Below are 18,190 nucleotides of genomic sequence, written 5' to 3'. Positions count from 1 at the left end.
TTAACGAGACTTTTGTACCACGATCCAAAGCAAACGGAGTCACTCTAGTTATCTTTGTTACAAAAGGATGTTCATGAACAAAAACATACCACATTGCAATTCTGTCGCTCTTCTAACTCAAGACTTACGTTACTAAAGATGATTATGTGACAATAATATTCGTAATAGTTTTTTTTTCTGACAAAACTATAGAATATAGTTAACACGCAACTACAAAATGACCATGAAAATCAAATCTCGAATCTCTTATCACTTTAATGCGAGGGCACGAACTATTGTCGTTTCTCATGAAAAAAAAATTAGTTTTTATGTTAATTCAAAAGTGTCGAGTTATTGCGAAAACCTTTAATTGCGAAATGTTATCAAATGTTATGTATAATCAGTAAAAAAAAAGATTGCGATATAATATATACTATATACATAGAATTCTAGATTTTTTTTTTTTATTTGTCACGCTATTTTGATAAAAGAATGAAAAGCTAATAAACATTTTTGTAAGGTCATTTTTGTTTGACGCTCGTGTCATGTAGCTGGCAAACTCATTTTTTACTTAAACTAATACTTGAAACCGGTTTCGAACGTAAACAGTGGTCACGCTGCGTTTACTTTTACTTACGTAAATTGATTTTGCATGCATTTTTGCAACAACTTAGTGACCAGTAACAAAAAAGAGAAATAAATAAAATACAATATCATACAATCATACAATTATTAACTTGTCTCAGTTTAGTCAATATATATTGGTAGAAATTGATATCGAATGAAAAATCGATAAAAAAGAAAACAATCTTGATGATTAACTTTAATGAATGGTGATGAATTATGGAATATTTCTTTTGTGTAATTAATTTTTCTTTAACTTAACTTGAGTCAAAGAGCAATAATTATTTCACATAATTAACGTGATTTTTTATCATTTATAACTTTTGTTAATTAATACAAATGCACTTATTTATAAAGATCTTTTTCCTTTCTTTTTCAGCTTTTCATTTGCTTCTTCCAACTTTTGAAGCTCAAGTTCAAAAACTCGTTGTTTTTTACGGCTTATAGGTGTTTTTAAAAGCCATGCTGTTAAAATTAAAATATACACATATTTATAATTTGCAAATACATATATATTTATACGCGGTACGCATACCTAAGAACGTATCTTCTTCTTCGCAAAAAATTGTATCTTTGAAACTTAACGCGTTTATTAATTCTCCATGTGTTAACGGATGAGTTCTTAATTGTACTATTCGCTTTGTAGTCATTACCTATTATACAACCATGTGTAAAATTGTAAAATTGTTATTAAAACAAATTTATATATAACACAATGTATAAATTTGTATTTTAATGTGATACAGAATAATATCTTTACTTACCTCGTTAATAGACGTTAATACTGTGCCAACAGTAAAACCATCACAAATTTTAGCCATAACAGATGTATCGAATTGTCTATTAATTCCGGGATGCTATGAATATAATATATATTATATTTAAATGTAATATATTTTTCGATTAAAAAAAAAATTAACGCATATCGTAATTTATAAATTAATAAAAAAATTAATACTTTATATAATAAATCTTTCCATATAAGAGACATAGATCCATAATCTGGTCTAGGAATATATATAACTTTATCATATGTTTGATATAAGAGTTTTTGATCTCCATCCCATGGCGAATTTGAAGTTCCTATAAGGATAACTCTGTCTTCATTTGTAATACTTTTTACTAATTTGGGAAGATCTTTTTTTAAACGTTTTGGATCAGTTTTATCTGTCTTTGACACCTTTTTTACAAATGGTTTCTCTGCTCCTTCCATGAATATCACTGATGGTTGGAGCAAACGTGATAGCTTCATGTAAAGAGAATTTAAAATAAATATTTATTTTTTAATTCATTTAATCATTTCTATTTTTCTTTTTTAACATACCTTTGATATTAAATGTATAAGCATAATTAATCCTGATTTTCCAGGATATTTTCCAGCAATATTAGCTGGTGTAATATCAAATAAAGTGGCTCCAAGTTCTGTGCAAATTGCATTTACTAACATCTTTTTGCCACTGTCACGTGGACCAGTTATTAACACTGATCTGATTAGAGGTGTAAGTTCTCTAAGAGTATTGTTTCCCAATGGAAGTATACAATATTCAATTATCAGTTGCCTTATGTCTCCTATTACATTTACATTTGAATAATTAGATTTAAAGAACTTATATTCTTAGTTAAAAAGTACTTAAAAAGCTAAAATTTGATTAAGAAATATAACATGTATACAACAGATTTATGAAACACTTAACCAAGTGCTGGTAAAGGATCCTTCTTTTTTTCTCTTAAATTATAATTTATAAAAGACTTTTCCCCTTGAAAACTAGTAAGGGGAATTTCTCTATGTAGCTTAATAATTCCTTGAATTAGTAATTCTTCAAATAATGATTCTATTGTTCTATCAGGTGTCAAATCCTTTTCTTTCCTTTTTTTATTCTTTTTTCCACTGCGGCGAATTTTTTTTTGAGCTTTTTTAATACGTTTGCCTTTAAGTCCTTTGTCTCTGTCTAGTGCTAATTGTAGTGCTTCTATGTCATCTTTAAATATAGTAAAATTGATTAATTTAATTATAATAAACAACATCATCATTATTGTTTTCATATTTTATAACTGTAATTGTAAGATTTACCTCTAAGTGCTTGGTCAACTGTAATTCGTACTTCATTTTCTACTTCCTTAGTTATTTCATTCTCTATCATGTCTAAATATGGTAACTGAGCAGCATTCGTTGCTTCATCTTTATTCTTCCATACTTCTTGATATTCTTGATTAGCATGTACTAGATCCAACAAAAAATTGGAAGGTACTGACTTAAAACCTTGCTCAGTTTCCTCCTCTGATTGTTCAGCATCACTGTCTTTTTTTGATTTTGATCTTTTAGATTTTTTGGATTCCTTTGATGACACTGCTGTAGATTTACTTATAGTACTCTCAGTTCCCTAAATAAGAAATTATGTACTACTTCAATTCAATTACATCAAAGTTATTTAGTTCTCAAAATGCTTGAAGTTAAAATACTAATTTAAATTTACCTGTCTGCTAAATATAATTCTAGAGCCTCCACTCTCAGCAGATGGCAAGTCGGGAATTTTTCCTGTCTGTTGAAAATAAGTGTTTACCCAGTTTCGAACTTCGCTTCTTATATTTTCTTCTATTATAGCGCTTTTCTCTTTACGAATTCTTTCTCTAGCTTCGATCATCAAATTTTCGTACAATTCTTGATATTTAACTTGTTTCTCGTATCTTTCTTCTCTAACTTTCTCAACTTGCCTGACACTTTCCGTTATTTCTTGACTCGGTTGAAGCATACCTTTGAAAATGAATAAATATATCTATATATTTATTATATACACATATATAAATAAAAATATACTATTTACATAGTATATATTTACTTATAGCTTATATAATTATAGATTATATATATTATAAATATATATAACTATATTATTAATATATATATCTATTAATAGTAATTAAATTACCAATTAATAACATTTCCTCGAGACGCCGTTTTCGAATTTTACATCTAGTCACGTATCCTCTCCAAGCTTTTTGAATTTTTATTACAGCTGCCTTTTCGATCGATTCGTCTTTCATTTCTGCCTCTGCTTTAATCACGGATTTATCCTTTATTTGACGAATTTCTTTCATAAATTGAAATCTTAATCGACCTTGTCTAGCGCGCTCATGAGCCTGATGTTTGCACAGGTAATATTTAAACAATACATACAATAATTTTACTTTTAAATTAGATTTAAGTCATTCGCACCTGTATAAGTCTTATCGCTTCAGATTCAGTCATCTTTTTTGGTACAACAATTTCATCCAAAGCACCTATATTTTTTAGAGTATTTTCTATATATTTCCGCTTCTCGACAATTTCTTGTAAACATTCACGTCTAAAAAATCTCGGAACCCGAATCTCAGCTTCTTGCGGAGTAACGTTCAATTTTATTAAAATATCATCGAAATAACTATACTCTGAAAGATCTATCTCGACTAACTCATGTTTCAATTCCAAAATTCTACCAAGACACGAGATCAACAATTGTTTTATTAATATGCGCTTTTGCGGTTGAATTACTTGATCGTAACACAGTTCTAATTTATTACAGATTAAAATATACCTTACGTATAATTCTGAAACTGTGTTATGTGCTTTTTTACGATCTTTTTGCGGTTTAGCGTTTTGTAAATTTGTATCGATTTGAAGGACTTCCTCCAGATCAGTTTGCGCATTTTTCCAAAGCTCGTTGTACGTCACACTTGACATGATCAAAATATCAGATCTTTTCTTTTTTACGAAAAAAATAAAATTACTGAAAATTAAATCGAACGACAATATGGGGAAACACTTTGCTTTATTCGTCTTTGTGATTGTTAGAGATTATTGATATCCTAGCAACCAATAATTGATCTAGTACTATGCATAGTTCTAAAAAATCTTACTTAAAAGAGATTTTATACTTATATACAGTTTTATCTTCTTACGAATGTTAGTGTGTCTAATTATTTATATAATTATTTTATCTAAGTATCTAAGCACAATTATATCAAATGAAAGTAGCATTTATTTTGAAATAATAAATACATAAATACAAAACATATTTATGTGATCTTATTCAAAAATTGGTATAGGATAATTATACCAAATTTATAGGAAAGGTATATTTGTACTTTATATTATATTTCGATTCAAATAGTGTGTTGAATGTAACATAAGAGGGAGTTCGATGCAACCGGCTATTCTCGTAACATGCTTCAGAGCATTCCGGCTGCCTGTTTCAAAACGTCATCTTAAGTGATCGCTTATTCACGAAAATAATTTCTGTAAATACGGTTCATCACCGATTAAAGGTGGTGATGAGAAGAAAGTATTTGCAATAATGGCGTCGGCATTGGAGCAATTTGTAAATAATGTGCGGACGCTCTCAAAACAAGGTACGATAGATGTTCGATCTTCCTTACATTCTTGTAAACCTAACCTCCAAGAATAATCCTGAAAAATTATTAAAATGTTCTACGTTACTCTGAAATGATGCTTTCCTCAAAAAAATAAGATTTGAATTCATAATGTTTTCTTATTGCAGTATTGACAGATTCCTATATTTTGATTTTATTCAGATATAAAAATTTGGTTTTTATATTAAGCATATTTGTGACCAAATCTTAGGTGTTAAATCATAATTTTTCTCTGTCACAAGAACCGTATAAGATTTTTTCTTAAAATTTTTAATATTAAATACATATTAGAAATATATGCGTTCGTTAAAGCAATGTTCCATTGTATAAATAAAATTATAATATTTTTCTGAAATAATTATTAAATAATATTATTCAATTGTCTTTTATTTCTTAGGTAATTTTAGAGAGCTGTCTGAGATAATAACTAAAAGTACAGATGTTCTTATAAAAAATGGACAGCATTTAGATAATGTTTTGGAAACTCTAAATCTACAAGAACACTCATTAGGTATTTTGGCAGTATTATGTGTGAAATTTTCATTGCCTAATCCTAATGGTGCGAACAATGTCGATGCTTATAAACCATTATTTAATCAAGTTCAGGAATTTATCATTGGTTGTAATGGAGAACAAGTTAGATTTGCTTCTGATATATGTAAGTTCTTATTTTTCTCTCTTTCTATTCAGGAATATTCAGAAATTTTTATCTTTTGTTTGCATTATTTACATTATAGATGCGGAATTATGCCACTTATTTACTCAAACATTAGTTGAACTACAAATACCATTGCGTGGTATTGAGCTATTATGCCGTGCAATACGTAAAATACAATTATTTGATAGCCAGCTTACTTCAATACATGCTGATCTTTGTCAACTTTGTCTTTTGTCTAAGTGTTTCAAGCCAGCGCTTGAATTTCTTGATATAGATATTACTGGTATCAGTCAAGAAGAAGGACAATTTGATTCAAAATACTTTTTACTTTATTATTATTATGGTGGTATGATATATACAGCATTAAAGAATTATGATAGAGCATTGTACTTTTTCGAAGTGTGTGTAACAACACCTGCCTTGGCAGTTAGTTACATTATGTTAGAGGCCTACAAGAAATATATTCTGGTCTCTTTAATTTTGCATGGGAAAGTTTTAAATTTACCTAGATACACGAGTCAAGTAGTTAATAGGTACATGAAACCTTTGGGACAACAGTATCAAGAATTGGCTACAGCTTATCAAATGAATAGTTGCGAAGAGGTACAAAATATTATCACTAAATATCAACAACTGTTTACAAGGGATCACAACATGGGACTGGTGAAACAAGTGCTCAGCTATTTATATAAAAAGAATATACAAAGATTGACAAAAACTTTTTTGACTCTTAGTTTAAGTGATGTGGCTAGTAGGGTTCAATTATCTGGACCTGCTGATGCAGAAAAATATATATTAAACATGGTAAATATATTTTTTATTTATATCTAAAACAATGTATATACAGATATTTGTTAAAGATATTTTATGTTTATGATTGTAGATAGAGGATGGTGAAATTTTTGCAACAATCAATCAAAAAGATGGTATGGTGGTGTTTCACGATGATCCAGAGAAATACAATTCACCACAGATGTTGGCAAAATTAGAAAAGGAAATGGCAGCATGTATGGAACTGGACAAACGAGTTCTTGAAATGGAGGAAGAAGTTGTTCTTACACCACAATATGTTCGAAAAGCTTGTGGACAGAATGATCAAGATGATCAGACACCTGGACCTGCTCCAACAAATGTAACAAATGTGCAAGGTCAATCTAAACATAGCACCTATTCCATGTAACATATACACGTCGTTGTGCGTTATCTTTATTAAAAAAGAGAAAAACCGAAGCAAATCTTGTTGAAAGCAGAGACTTGAACTTGACTTAGAAGCCTGTTTTGGATGAAAATGAATATCCAAAATTTGGCTAAACATAATCTATTTTGTACAAAATAAAAAGAACATTGCTATCTATCATTATGTGGAATTATAATTGCTATTAAAATGATAAAAGTAACAAAAAATATGAAAAATTAAAAAATTTCCTTTTTATAGTAAATCACACATGTATCCTTTCTGGATCTTTCTAAAACTGAAGGCTGATAGATAAGCTATAAGTTATAAAGCGTCTGTGAGGAGTTACTAATTTAAATATGCTTTATTTTCTAAGCCTTATATCATTAGTTTTTGTACAAAATATACTATGCATAGAATGGAATTTAAAATTATTTCTTTTGTAATTACTTAACATCTGAAGCAGGCTTTATATGCAATGCAACAAAGAAATTGTACATGTTGTAGTTAGAATATTGTGATACATAGCTGCAAAATTATCACATTTTTAACATAAATCACATTTTATTCATATATGGGCATTTTCAAATTCATAAAAATTCATCAATTCTGATAATGCAACAATGACATATGTACATACATTTCTCACAAAAAGAAAAGTGAAGAAATATAAGAAATGTACTTATCATTTATAAAAAAAAAAAAAAAAAAGAAATCGTTCAATACACAATTGTGCCAGGTAAGTACACTAAGCTCTTCAGCTCAGTAAAAAGCAATTGTCCATTTATATAGGAAATTTAATATACAGAATTAAAATGTATGATATTGCAATTACTTTATTTCAAATTTAACAAAAAAATATTTAAGATAAATGATTTAGAGATTATTACAGAAAATATTTCAGAATATTAGTTATATCTTATTCTAAATATTGAAACATTGGAATGTATAACGAATGTTTTTTTTTGGAACTAATGTTTGTAACATCATCATCTTTCTGTTAAATGATAGCTAAATATGCAAAACCAATTTATTTATTTTTTATAGTTCTAAGTGTTTTTCTTTTTATATGTAATAATAATTAAGATTTTACGATAATAATTTTTTTATTTCCGTAAAAATCATTTGAAATATTTCTTCTTTACTTTTAGAACCATCAATGAATGTTGTCGTGTTACAAAAATCATTATCTTTTATTAATTCGTCTCTATGCTTTACATATTCTGGCCATGTTACTTTTTCGAAATACCCAGGAACATCTGGTGGTTCGTATACTCTTCCTTTCCTTCTTTCCCAACATTCTTCTTTTGTTAATGTTATGAAATATTTACGGTCACATAAATTTGAAATAACCTCACATTTAAAAAGCAAAAACCCATCTAGTATTAATATATTCTCAATTGTTTCTGAAGAACTTTCTTTACTTGGTGACGATTCAATTAATTGTAAAATATCTGAATACATTTTGTCCATATCCATACTGGTTATCAACTCCCAGTTGAAATGATTAAGCTCATTTATTTTTACATGTCGTGGATCATCTTGTGGCAAGAAATAGTTATCTTGATGTATTACCACTGAATTTTTCAACTCCTTCTGAAGTTGATTACTCAAAGTAGTTTTTCCGCTGCATGTTGCACCCGAAATACCAACTATAAACCATTTCTTTGAAGACATTTTCTTTTATTAGTAATTTTACTTATAATTCAGAATAGGTTAACTTGAACTAGATGGATATATGAAAAGTATAGATAATAGTAGTCTAGTTATATAAGTTCATTATCTTTATTATTAATTTAAATAAAGTGAGTCAGTGTTTCTCAACACAATTTAGTTAGCAATATATAATAAGGTTTTTTTATTTACATTTTCTTTGTAAAATAAATGTTATGATTCATGAGATTTATTTGATTTAATATTAGAAAAATACGGCTTAACATGATAAATTGTAAATAATACTAATCCACCAATGAAGCACAAACCAGAAACTGCAGGAACTATTAATGCAATATTGTGAGAACCAAAAAATGATCGTATTCTGTTATCATCAATGAATGGTAAACCAATGATCCATACAGTATAATAGAGAAATAAAAAGGAAGTCACAATTAATGTCACTTTACCTTTTCTACGATCGCTGTTAAACATTTTATGTTCAATTTATAGTAGATTAAACATTTATATATAAATGTATAAAAAATGGTATTGCTTTACAGATGAAATACAAATAAATGTTTGTATTTCTACAATGATATAATAAGTGAAGTTTACTAATTCGTATGCCTAACATATAATTCAAAACATGTAAAATTATTGATCTATGTACTCTTTCTCAAACTTCTTAAAATCTTCTTCTGTAAATGCAGTAGTTTCAGATTCTTTAGATTTCTTTTCTTTAGGAACGTACTTCTTCTTCAAAGCTCTAGTTAATAACTAAAGTAAAAATTTTTTTAATTAACAGAACTTATTTTATGAATAATTTAAAAATTTATGAAAATATCGAATACCTTGTTTGTTGTATTTGGATCGATGCGATTATTACTAAATGTTAAAAGTCTCTCTACATTTTCATCAGTAAGATCTTTTTGTGCAGCTAACTTTTTTTGAGTTTCATAAACAGTTACTCTGCTTGATTGTCCAAGTATTGTGCTGAGATCTTTAAAAATATGTTTGGTTAATTGATAAACAATCGTTTATATCATTTTATTTTGGAGATGATAAATACCTGTTTTATCGGTTTTAGATAATATTCTGTGTTTTGAAGGGATTAGATCCAGTGAACCTTTATATTTTATGTGTTTTCGTTTCTTTTTTTCTGTAAAATAAACATTTTTTTATGAAACGTGAAATATACTTTTGTAACCTATACAAATTAAAGTAAATAGTAAAATACCTTGTTTTACATGGTTTTCATAACCCAGTATTTCAAGACCTTTCCGTACAAGTGAATTTGACATTTTTATAAAATATTAAATCAATTTTTTTTATGTATCATATAAAAATATCAATTGCGAATATCATGATATATATCTATGTTCAATACAATAGAATCAAGAGAGGACTATAAGCATGCCATCTGTATAGCATATTTAATAAATATCTCCAAACTAAATAATTTTTTATTTTTGGCTTTATATTTTTTAAAATTTTATAAATATTTTATTAATTTTTCTATTTTGTGAGACAAATATTTTTTTATTAAAAGTAAATAAATAATAAAATAAATGAATTAATTAAAAATATTTTATATATGGATTATTAGTCATATTTTTTGAACAGATTACTAATCATTTTTAATTAACAAAAAGATAATTAAAAGATCATTTATACTTTTACTATTCTATACTGTTTATTGTAAATCGGTATAATTCATGGATTTTTTGTTAATAAACCATGGGTATGAAAGACCAAAGATCTCTTTCAAGTAAAAAATCACAACATTGTATTTATATTGTATTTATATTGTATTTATATTGAATAAAATTTAAAAAATATTGAGGAAGAAATTGACAATTATAAAACAAAAATTAACTTAAAACAATGTAAAATCTTTATTGTAAATATTGATATTTCGCAATAAATATAATACCCTAAGTCTAACAATAAGTTTATTTGAACATAGTCCGAGTTATGTAGTTGTCAAACATGTTCGAATGTCAGCTGTAATCGATTACTAATTCTGAAGAAATTGATCTTCTGATTTTTGAATTTGTAGAGGAACATCAAAATTTTATCTTTAAAACGTCAAAATGCACGACGCTTATGAAGAAACGTCAATATTAAATATTTCTGTTCAAATAGAATCTATGGCTGCGTATGGTAGGAAACATAACCTGAAAGTTAAAAGTTTTTAATCCGAAATATATAATTTTATGTAAATGTATTTATCATTCTTCACGTGTAAAATTATTTTTTATTACACCTTCATAGAATGTACTTTAAGTTATTTATTTTTACTTTAATATTTCATATTTATATGTAAGTGTAAGTGAATAATAGCGAAGTGTTTCAGATGACAATTTATTAATTGGAACAAGAGAGGGTCATCTTCTTATGTATAATGTACCTTCTGTATCAGATGATAATCACAAGTTAGAATTATTACGTCATAGCAAAAATTTTAATAAAAAGCGTATTACTCAGATAGATGTTGTATCAGAATATAATTTGCTTATAATTTTAACAGGTATGTTTTTTTAATCTTCAAACTTAAAATAAAGATGGAGATATTTAATTTATTGTGTCTTTTTACAGATAATATAGTATGTATACATGATTTAAATTCTCCAAACTTTCAACAACTTTATCAATTACAAAAGACTCGTGGTGCCACATTGTTTGCTTTAGACATAAAAAATGAAACTGTAAATGGAGAAAAAGAAACAGTTGTGCACTTATGTGTTGCTGTGAAACGTAAGCTACAATTATATAGTTCAAAAGGGAAAAAATTTGAAGCATTTAATGGTATTGAATTGACTGTACCTGATATTCCACGTGAATTGTCTTGGTATATATTGTTTATCACATTCAAAATAAATTATTTATTTTTATACAATAATAAAATATCTTAATTGTATTAAAGGTGTGGTGAAACATTAATTTTGGGTTTTCGTGGCTTGTCATATACAATTTTGGATTTAAATGGAAAAACTAAAGAATTATTTCCAACTGGGAAATCTCCTGAACCAAGTGTTACAAAATTGTCTGATAGTTCCTTTGTATTAGGGAAAGATTCTCAATCATTTGTTATGGATACAAGAGGAGAACTAATTCAGCATAATCCAATAAAATGGACTGATACACCAAGTGCAATAGGTATAATATATATAATTGTATATTGAAATATGATAAAAACATTTACTTATTTTACATTTATCATTTATTGAATTATGTATAATAATATAAAAATTGAATTATTTCAGCTTGGGATGATCCCTATCTACTTGGAATTGTACATGATAGATTAGAAGTATATACTATAGAAGGTTGTCTGCATATTCAAACAATAAAAGACTTAAACAAAGCTAGACTTATATATAGATGCAAACAAGGAAAAGTCTTTGTAGCATCAATTAGTCATGTTTGGTGTGTGAGAGCAGTTGATGTAACACATCAAATCAGAACATTATTAGAGCAAACTCAATTTCAGCTAGCAATAAAATTAACTGTATGTTAATAATATTTATTGTTTTATTACAATACTTATCTGTGTCAATCCATTTTAAAATAAAATCTTTTATTATTTTAGAGCTTATCGGATATATCCGAGGAGGAAAAACAGAAGCAAATATATAAGATTCAAACACTATATGCTCATCATTTGTTTCGTAGCAAAAGATTTCAAGAAGCAATGGATCAGTTCTTAAAAATAGGAACAGATCCTTATGAAGTGATAATGTTGTTTCCTGATTTAGTTACACCATCTAGTAATAACCCTGAAGTCAATGATCCAACTTTACCTAAACTTCAAGACCGAGATTTAGAAAAGGGCCTCCGCGCATTAATCATTTTTCTTACTGAAGTTAGACATAAATTAATGCGTGATGCAAAACCTAAGGATAAGGAAAACAGTGAAGAAAAATCTCTAGTAGATGGGAAAAAGAATATGACAGCAGTAGCTACAGAGCAATTATTAAAAATTATAGATACAACTTTATTAAAATGTTATCTACAGGTAATTTAGAATTTACTAACAATAATAAATGGTTACAATTTAATTTTATGAAATATTTTTGTAGACTACTGATGCGTTGGTAGCACCGTTACTTAGATTAAACCATTGTCATTTGGCAGAAGCTGAAAAAACTTTATTAATGCACCAAAAATATCCTGAACTTATTATATTATATCAGACCAAGGGACAACACAGGAAAGCATTAGAACTACTTGAAAAGCATGCAAAAGAAAATGATTCTAGTTTAAAGGGTACTGCAAGGACAATACAATATTTGCAACAACTTGGTAAAGATCATATGGATTTAATTTTAAAGTTTGCTGGTTGGGTTTTGAATGAAGATCCAGAGCAAGGACTTCGAATCTTTATGGAAGACATGCAGGTAATACGTATGATATAATATTTGGTGATTCTTTTATAAATTATATTTGTAATTTTAGCAAGTTGAACAATTACCAAGACCAAAAGTATTGGATTATCTTCTTCGTTGTCACAAAGATTTAGTAATAACGTATTTGGAACATGTAGTACATGTTTGGGAAGATACTAATCCTTTATTTCACAATGTTTTAATACATCAATATAAAGAAAAATGTTTAGCATGTATGAGTGAAAATGCTACACCAGCTGAAAAGCAAACAGCTCAACATATAAGGCAAAAACTACAACAATTTTTGGAAAAATCTACGCATTATACTCCTGAAACAATATTAGTGCATTTCCCGTTTGATAATTTGTTCGAGGAACGTGCAATTATTCTTGGAAGACTTGGACGTCATCAGCAAGCGATTTCAATTTACATTAGTCTTCTTAATGATATACCGAAAGCAACTGAGTATTGTTATAATGTATATACTAGGTATCAAAGTACGTGTTAACATAAACGTTAAAAAGATTTATTTACAATTATACACATGCAATTAATTTTTTATTTCTCTTACTTATTCTAGATCAAGAAAATGTAGATAAACAGAAACAATCCGACGGAGCTGATGAAGTTTATGTTATGCTTATTCAACAATTATTGAAACCCGACAACGAAGGAGTTTTAATGACAGGTAAAATTTTGCTTTCTTTTTAAAATAACAATTAGTATTATATTACTAGTAGTTAGTATACTAGTAAATATGATATAATGCTTATAGAATTATAAATATTATAAGCATTATGTCATATTTATATTAGGATGTAGCCCTGAAATTCAAAGAACAGCACAACCTGATTTGGAGATGGCACTTGAGCTGCTTGAGAAACACGCATCGAAGATAAATCCGTTAAAGGCATTAGAGGTTCTCCCTGATACAGTTCCTATTGGTAGAATAAAGCATTTTTTAGAAGTCAGTTTGCAGGAAAAATTAAATGCTAGAAGAAGAATTCAAGTATTAAGAGGTTTACTTTACGCCGAACATTTGCAAGTACAAGAGCAACGTATGCATTATGAATCACAGAGTGTTCTTATGACAGAATTCAATATATGTCCAGTGTGTAAAAAGAGATTCGGCAATCAAAGGTCGGTATGCAAATATTATATCAAATATCATTGAGTGTAAGTATCTTACAAATAAATTTCAATGTAAATTATTTTTTAGTGCATTTGCGAGGTACCCGAATGGTGATATTGTACATTATTCGTGTCAAGATCGTAAGGTATAAGCTATATTTAATTTAAATGTAATTGTACTAGTTATTGAGTAATGTAAAATGTACATTGTGATGTCCTTCTGCTCATATTGTGTATATACGTGTATACATGTTTCATTTACCTTCTATTCGCTGTGATGTATTTTTAAACTTATTTCCTATTTAAGAAGAAATGGGAAAAGATTGTTTTAATTATATTATTTGTATACATGTTATTTTTAAACTGTAATTACAAATAATGGAAAGAATTTTACTTTTCAATCTCTCTTAAGTTTTAAAAAATATCAAATACAGATATTTCGATAATTAACTTCCAATTAGGGAACGATGAATTGTAACGAATGCGATTATTTATACTGAATATGTACGTTTTACTGTTTGATTTGGGACATTCTTTTATATTTAATTTTCCTTGAATGTTCAAAATAAATTTTCTCGTGTAATTAAGTAGTTATCATACGAATTTTCGTAATAATGTATAACGGAGAGGATGGGGCGTGCCCAGTGTAGAATATGGGTAAACGGGACTAGTGATGTCATAAGTTATCTTGTATTCCTACGCCGGCTGTTAGCTAGGTACGGTACCGAATCGGTACTACCGATACAAGTGTAGTTGTAAACGCGTCATTTAAATTTGTCCAATAAAAAATTGATTACTTGTTATTCTCACGATAAAATTATATAGGTAACAATAAAAAAAATTATTTATACATTTTTGAACGATATAAACATGCAATAAAATAACTATTTTAACAGATATTAATATACATATGTATATATATTTATGTGTTCTCTATATTATCAGTAACGCAAATTTTATAAAAATCTATTTCACAGTCTCTTTAATTATAAATTTTTCCAAAAAACTGAAGAATATTCCATTTGTTACAAAAAATGCCTTTTATCAATATATATAAGAGAATATATGTATGTATATTAGAAAATCATTATTGATAATGTAATGTAATACAAATATATAAGAACACACTTATTTCAATGACTAATATATACACTAATATACATCTGTTGCAGTTTTGAAAATAGTATAGAACGTTTGTCCCGTCATAAAATTTTTAATTGATAATTAAAAGGACCGCCTGTTAAAAAAGTCTAATCGTTCTGTTGAAATTGCAAATCGGTTTACTGCAGGCATTCATAATCTCACGCGTGCTTTTCATTGGTGGATGAGAACTGGGACTAGCTACGCTGGCGTAGGTTGACGCCGTATGCGCTCAGTCAGTTGCGCGCCGGTCGAGTGTGTGGATGGGTTTGTGTGGATCGTTATCGGTGGTTTTTGGTGTACATTGGCTGGTTTTTATGCAAGTACTGGGATAAAACGTTGTCGCAGGGTATCCTCACGAGAAGGTATGTACAGCATTTCCTTTGGTTTCAGTTCGAAAACGCAAAAGCGGTCAAATTTTACGATCGGCTGTCTCGTGACGGCTCGGACTTCGCAGATAAAAATGGCGTGTGCCGCCTTAGCTTCTCCAATTTCTCTTTACTTTTGAATCGTCACACACCATCTCGTTAGACGTATACTTTGACAGCGCTCGAACGGCACTCGTATTCTAATGGTACGTGAGATCGTTTGTCATTTATCACGACCGCTTTGTTTCTTACAATTTCTTTGCTCAAATGCGGCATTGATTCTAGTAACAACGGAAAGTATGCCCACTGTGCAATTAAAATATCATTTCGTCTTGCCTTGTCGATTTTCATTGAAGCACTCGTAATTTCCTTCTTCGTATATGGTATAATACCAAGGAAATGAAAACGAAAGATACGTTTTTCCGGTACAAAAGTAAAATTATCCGTGTACCGTGCAACAAATTGTATAAAGGTGTACCCCAAAAACGCGTACCGTTGTGAATCTGTAAAAATTTTTATGAGAAATTACAAACTAGCCGTTTTAACTACTTTGATAATTCTCGTGACTGCACGATAAATGTGCTAAAACGATACGCCTTATTCCTTTTGAGGTAAGATCGTTGTGCTCTCGGGTTCTGTGTTCATTTATAGCGTTTTAATTTCCGCTACATGGTGTCTCCTGAATGGTTTTGTTCACCTGTCAAGACGCCCTATCTGTCGGTGACCTAATTTTTGCTCTCCACTGAAAATCTGTCTGGTATTGTGCTGTCGTTCTGCTCGCCGGAATGTCAGAATATATCGTTTTCTGTAAAATCGAACCTTCTTTTTTCAAGCTATCGTTGACCTAAAAATATATATATTTGCAGTGTTTTACAAAATACGCAACGCGACGTAACGCGAACATTCCTGGAATCTTGAAGGTACGCTGTATACCATAATCTTACTGTTTGCAGTTCTTACAGTCTTCTAGAATTTTTCATTGTACATACTTCACATTGAAAAATCTTTCCGCGGTAATCTAATCATTTAGAAGCGTGTACACGGTGTTGTTTCATCTTGATAATGCTGTAAAATGGACATTTAATGATGATTGTGTTTCGTGACAAAATGACATTAAATATAAATGACGAAATATCATTCATATAAAAAGTGTAAATATCTATATTCAAAATATCCGTAACTGTGATATAGACACCGGTGAATAATTTTTATTTATATTTACCCAGTGTTCGCAGTGACGTTGATAAAACGAGCCAATTATGTACCGTAGTTATTTAATTGATGCCGGATTGTTGGTCCGTTCGGTGAAAATGATTTCGTCACGATACCGAATTCGGTGCTGAGTCATTGTCAGAAACCTTTCTCGTTGCTCGTAAAATGTTATAATAAATCTGTACACGACGGGAGATATTACGAGACGAAATTATTGCTATCGATTTTAATTGAATCTAAAAAACTCTCAGTAATAAAGTCACATCTATATTTGTTCTTACGTTTATGACGTTCAAGAGTAACACTATGAACAAACTATCAAAATTTTAAAAATCTTGGCTACCAGTTAAAAAGTTCAAACGTAATTGTATTAGAAGTTATTATCTTGGAAAACATTGTAACAATCGTATGATGTATCTAATTTTCGATTTAGTAGTAGCTCTTGGTTGTTGTGTTTACAGTTACGTCACCGTTGCCGGGTTTGGGCGTGTGCGCGTCTTCGGCATAAATTAATAAATTAGTGTCGTGTCCTTCCGGATTGTGTTTTCGGCGACATCTGCCTGTATCATTTACACCGGAACAATGTTGGTGCATGAAAACGTTACATTACGCTACGCAAACTATATATACAGGGTGTCTTCAACTTAAGTGCCGAGGCGTATATCCCAAAATGTCGCGCGTATCATAAATGATACACGGTGTATAATTTGGGAAAAAATTATATATTTTTTAGCCTTTTGAGAGCTTGAAATTTATTTATTATTGCAATATTGAAACCACTATGCAACAAAAAAATAATTTTATGAAAAATGTACAAAAATAATGAAAAAGTTAAAGCAGAAACTTCATTCACCGTGTATCAAATTTGGTATACGCGACACTCAACGTGTTAAATTGCAACAATGTTGTTCATAACTCTGTAACAAACCTTTTGGTGTCGCATTTTATATAACATTTTTTCTCTTTTTATGTGTAGATCAATCCCTTGCAAGTTTGGTACACCCTACATGTAACTTTACGGAAGTTCGGATATTAGGATATTCGGATATTCGGATAATGGGGGTTCGGATAAGAGAGTCTCTACTGTATAAATTATAAACTTTTACGACTATATTGCAAGAATGTAATACGATAAATTCAGAATTATATTTATAATAGGACATGAATTACTTATTTGAGAAATATAAGTAATTTATATACATATCATTCAATATATATCATTCGAAATAAATTACAATTACACTGTGAGAATAATACTTAAGGATGTTTTTTTTTTTCGCTACAGTTTCTATCCTTATTTAAAAATTTGACAATTATTTGAAAAGTGCAGATAACATTTGTCACGAGTGATTCGTAAAATATTTCCGTTTTGCATCCAAATGAATTTTTTTTTAGAGTTTAGTGTCTTTCTTGTAACAATCATTGTTTTATGTTTTGATATTGTAAATCGCCC

General features: G+C 28.9%; 6 protein-coding genes across 12 annotated transcripts in view; 3 read left to right on the top strand and 3 right to left on the bottom strand.

Annotated features, from left to right (window-relative positions):
* Window positions 1-412: 412 nt before the first annotated feature.
* LOC122527256 (dynein regulatory complex protein 11) lies at window positions 413-4,517 on the bottom strand. Its single transcript, XM_043651265.1, has 10 exons — window positions 3,818-4,517; window positions 3,531-3,741; window positions 3,078-3,355; window positions 2,675-2,984; window positions 2,298-2,582; window positions 1,928-2,172; window positions 1,562-1,849; window positions 1,368-1,460; window positions 1,139-1,256; window positions 413-1,068 (listed from the first exon to the last, which is right to left on the bottom strand). Exons 1-10 carry the CDS (start codon window positions 4,319-4,321, stop codon window positions 953-955), a joined length of 2,448 nt encoding a protein of 815 aa, XP_043507200.1. The 5' UTR covers window positions 4,322-4,517; the 3' UTR covers window positions 413-952.
* Window positions 4,518-4,857: 340 nt separating this feature from the next.
* Window positions 4,858-6,898, top strand: LOC122527259 (COP9 signalosome complex subunit 3). The gene is made up of 4 exons (XM_043651271.1): window positions 4,858-4,989; window positions 5,408-5,668; window positions 5,748-6,472; window positions 6,552-6,898. Exons 1-4 carry the CDS (start codon window positions 4,935-4,937, stop codon window positions 6,846-6,848), a joined length of 1,338 nt encoding a protein of 445 aa, XP_043507206.1. The 5' UTR covers window positions 4,858-4,934; the 3' UTR covers window positions 6,849-6,898.
* Window positions 6,330-8,691, bottom strand: LOC122527265 (nicotinamide riboside kinase 1). Its single transcript, XM_043651277.1, has one exon. The coding sequence runs from the start codon at window positions 8,517-8,519 to the stop codon at window positions 7,932-7,934; it is 588 nt and encodes a 195-aa protein (XP_043507212.1). The 5' UTR covers window positions 8,520-8,691; the 3' UTR covers window positions 6,330-7,931.
* A 373-nt stretch (window positions 8,692-9,064) lies between these two features.
* LOC122527266 (active regulator of SIRT1-like) lies at window positions 9,065-9,909 on the bottom strand. Its single transcript, XM_043651278.1, has 4 exons — window positions 9,736-9,909; window positions 9,568-9,657; window positions 9,350-9,498; window positions 9,065-9,275 (listed from the first exon to the last, which is right to left on the bottom strand). Exons 1-4 carry the CDS (start codon window positions 9,797-9,799, stop codon window positions 9,153-9,155), a joined length of 426 nt encoding a protein of 141 aa, XP_043507213.1. The 5' UTR covers window positions 9,800-9,909; the 3' UTR covers window positions 9,065-9,152.
* Window positions 9,910-10,430: 521 nt separating this feature from the next.
* LOC122527254 (vam6/Vps39-like protein) lies at window positions 10,431-17,910 on the top strand. Its single transcript, XM_043651264.1, has 12 exons — window positions 10,431-10,661; window positions 10,855-11,028; window positions 11,097-11,349; window positions 11,425-11,657; window positions 11,765-12,009; window positions 12,091-12,516; window positions 12,581-12,898; window positions 12,957-13,383; window positions 13,467-13,574; window positions 13,702-14,026; window positions 14,106-14,163; window positions 17,714-17,910. The coding sequence occupies exons 1-12, from the start codon at window positions 10,592-10,594 to the stop codon at window positions 17,771-17,773; spliced, it is 2,697 nt and encodes an 898-aa protein (XP_043507199.1). The 5' UTR covers window positions 10,431-10,591; the 3' UTR covers window positions 17,774-17,910.
* Window positions 15,382-18,190, top strand: part of LOC122527252 (spectrin beta chain) — a 40,409-nt gene continuing 37,600 nt past the window's right edge. For all 7 annotated transcript variants that reach the window (XM_043651262.1, XM_043651258.1, XM_043651256.1 and 4 more), the window contains exon 1: window positions 15,382-15,522. The gene's annotated coding sequence lies outside the window, so the exon portion shown is untranslated. The remainder of the gene's footprint in view (window positions 15,523-18,190) is intronic.

The sequence above is a fragment of the Frieseomelitta varia genome, unplaced genomic scaffold (genome assembly GCF_011392965.1).
Source record: "Frieseomelitta varia isolate USP_RPSP 00005682 unplaced genomic scaffold, Fvar_1.2 scaffold_214, whole genome shotgun sequence".
NCBI lineage: Eukaryota > Metazoa > Arthropoda > Insecta > Hymenoptera > Apidae > Frieseomelitta > Frieseomelitta varia.
The sequence above is the reverse complement of the archived record's forward strand: the minus strand, read 5'-3'. Positions and strand labels throughout refer to the sequence as shown.

Excerpts from the sequence above, each read along its gene's own strand:
- LOC122527256 (XM_043651265.1), bottom strand. The coding sequence starts at position 4,321 with ATGTCAAGTGTGACGTACAACGAGCTTTGGAAAAATGCGCAAACTGAT. Across the intron at positions 3,356-3,530 it reads CGAGGAAATGTTATTAATTG|GTATGCTTCAACCGAGTCAA; the intron begins GTAATTTAATTA and ends TCATTTTCAAAG. Across the intron at positions 1,850-1,927 it reads TTATACATTTAATATCAAAG|CTATCACGTTTGCTCCAACC; the intron begins GTATGTTAAAAA and ends CTTTACATGAAG.
- LOC122527259 (XM_043651271.1), top strand. The coding sequence starts at position 4,935 with ATGGCGTCGGCATTGGAGCAATTTGTAAATAATGTGCGGACGCTCTCA. Across the intron at positions 4,990-5,407 it reads GCGGACGCTCTCAAAACAAG|GTAATTTTAGAGAGCTGTCT; the intron begins GTACGATAGATG and ends TTTATTTCTTAG. Across the intron at positions 6,473-6,551 it reads AAAAATATATATTAAACATG|ATAGAGGATGGTGAAATTTT; the intron begins GTAAATATATTT and ends TTATGATTGTAG.
- LOC122527265 (XM_043651277.1), bottom strand. The coding sequence starts at position 8,519 with ATGTCTTCAAAGAAATGGTTTATAGTTGGTATTTCGGGTGCAACATGC.
- LOC122527266 (XM_043651278.1), bottom strand. The coding sequence starts at position 9,799 with ATGTCAAATTCACTTGTACGGAAAGGTCTTGAAATACTGGGTTATGAA. Across the intron at positions 9,658-9,735 it reads TGAAAACCATGTAAAACAAG|AAAAAAAGAAACGAAAACAC; the intron begins GTATTTTACTAT and ends TTTATTTTACAG. Across the intron at positions 9,499-9,567 it reads ATCTAAAACCGATAAAACAG|ATCTCAGCACAATACTTGGA; the intron begins GTATTTATCATC and ends ATATTTTTAAAG.
- LOC122527254 (XM_043651264.1), top strand. The coding sequence starts at position 10,592 with ATGCACGACGCTTATGAAGAAACGTCAATATTAAATATTTCTGTTCAA. Across the intron at positions 11,350-11,424 it reads ATTCCACGTGAATTGTCTTG|GTGTGGTGAAACATTAATTT; the intron begins GTATATATTGTT and ends ATTGTATTAAAG. Across the intron at positions 14,164-17,713 it reads ATTCGTGTCAAGATCGTAAG|ATCAATCCCTTGCAAGTTTG; the intron begins GTATAAGCTATA and ends TTTTATGTGTAG.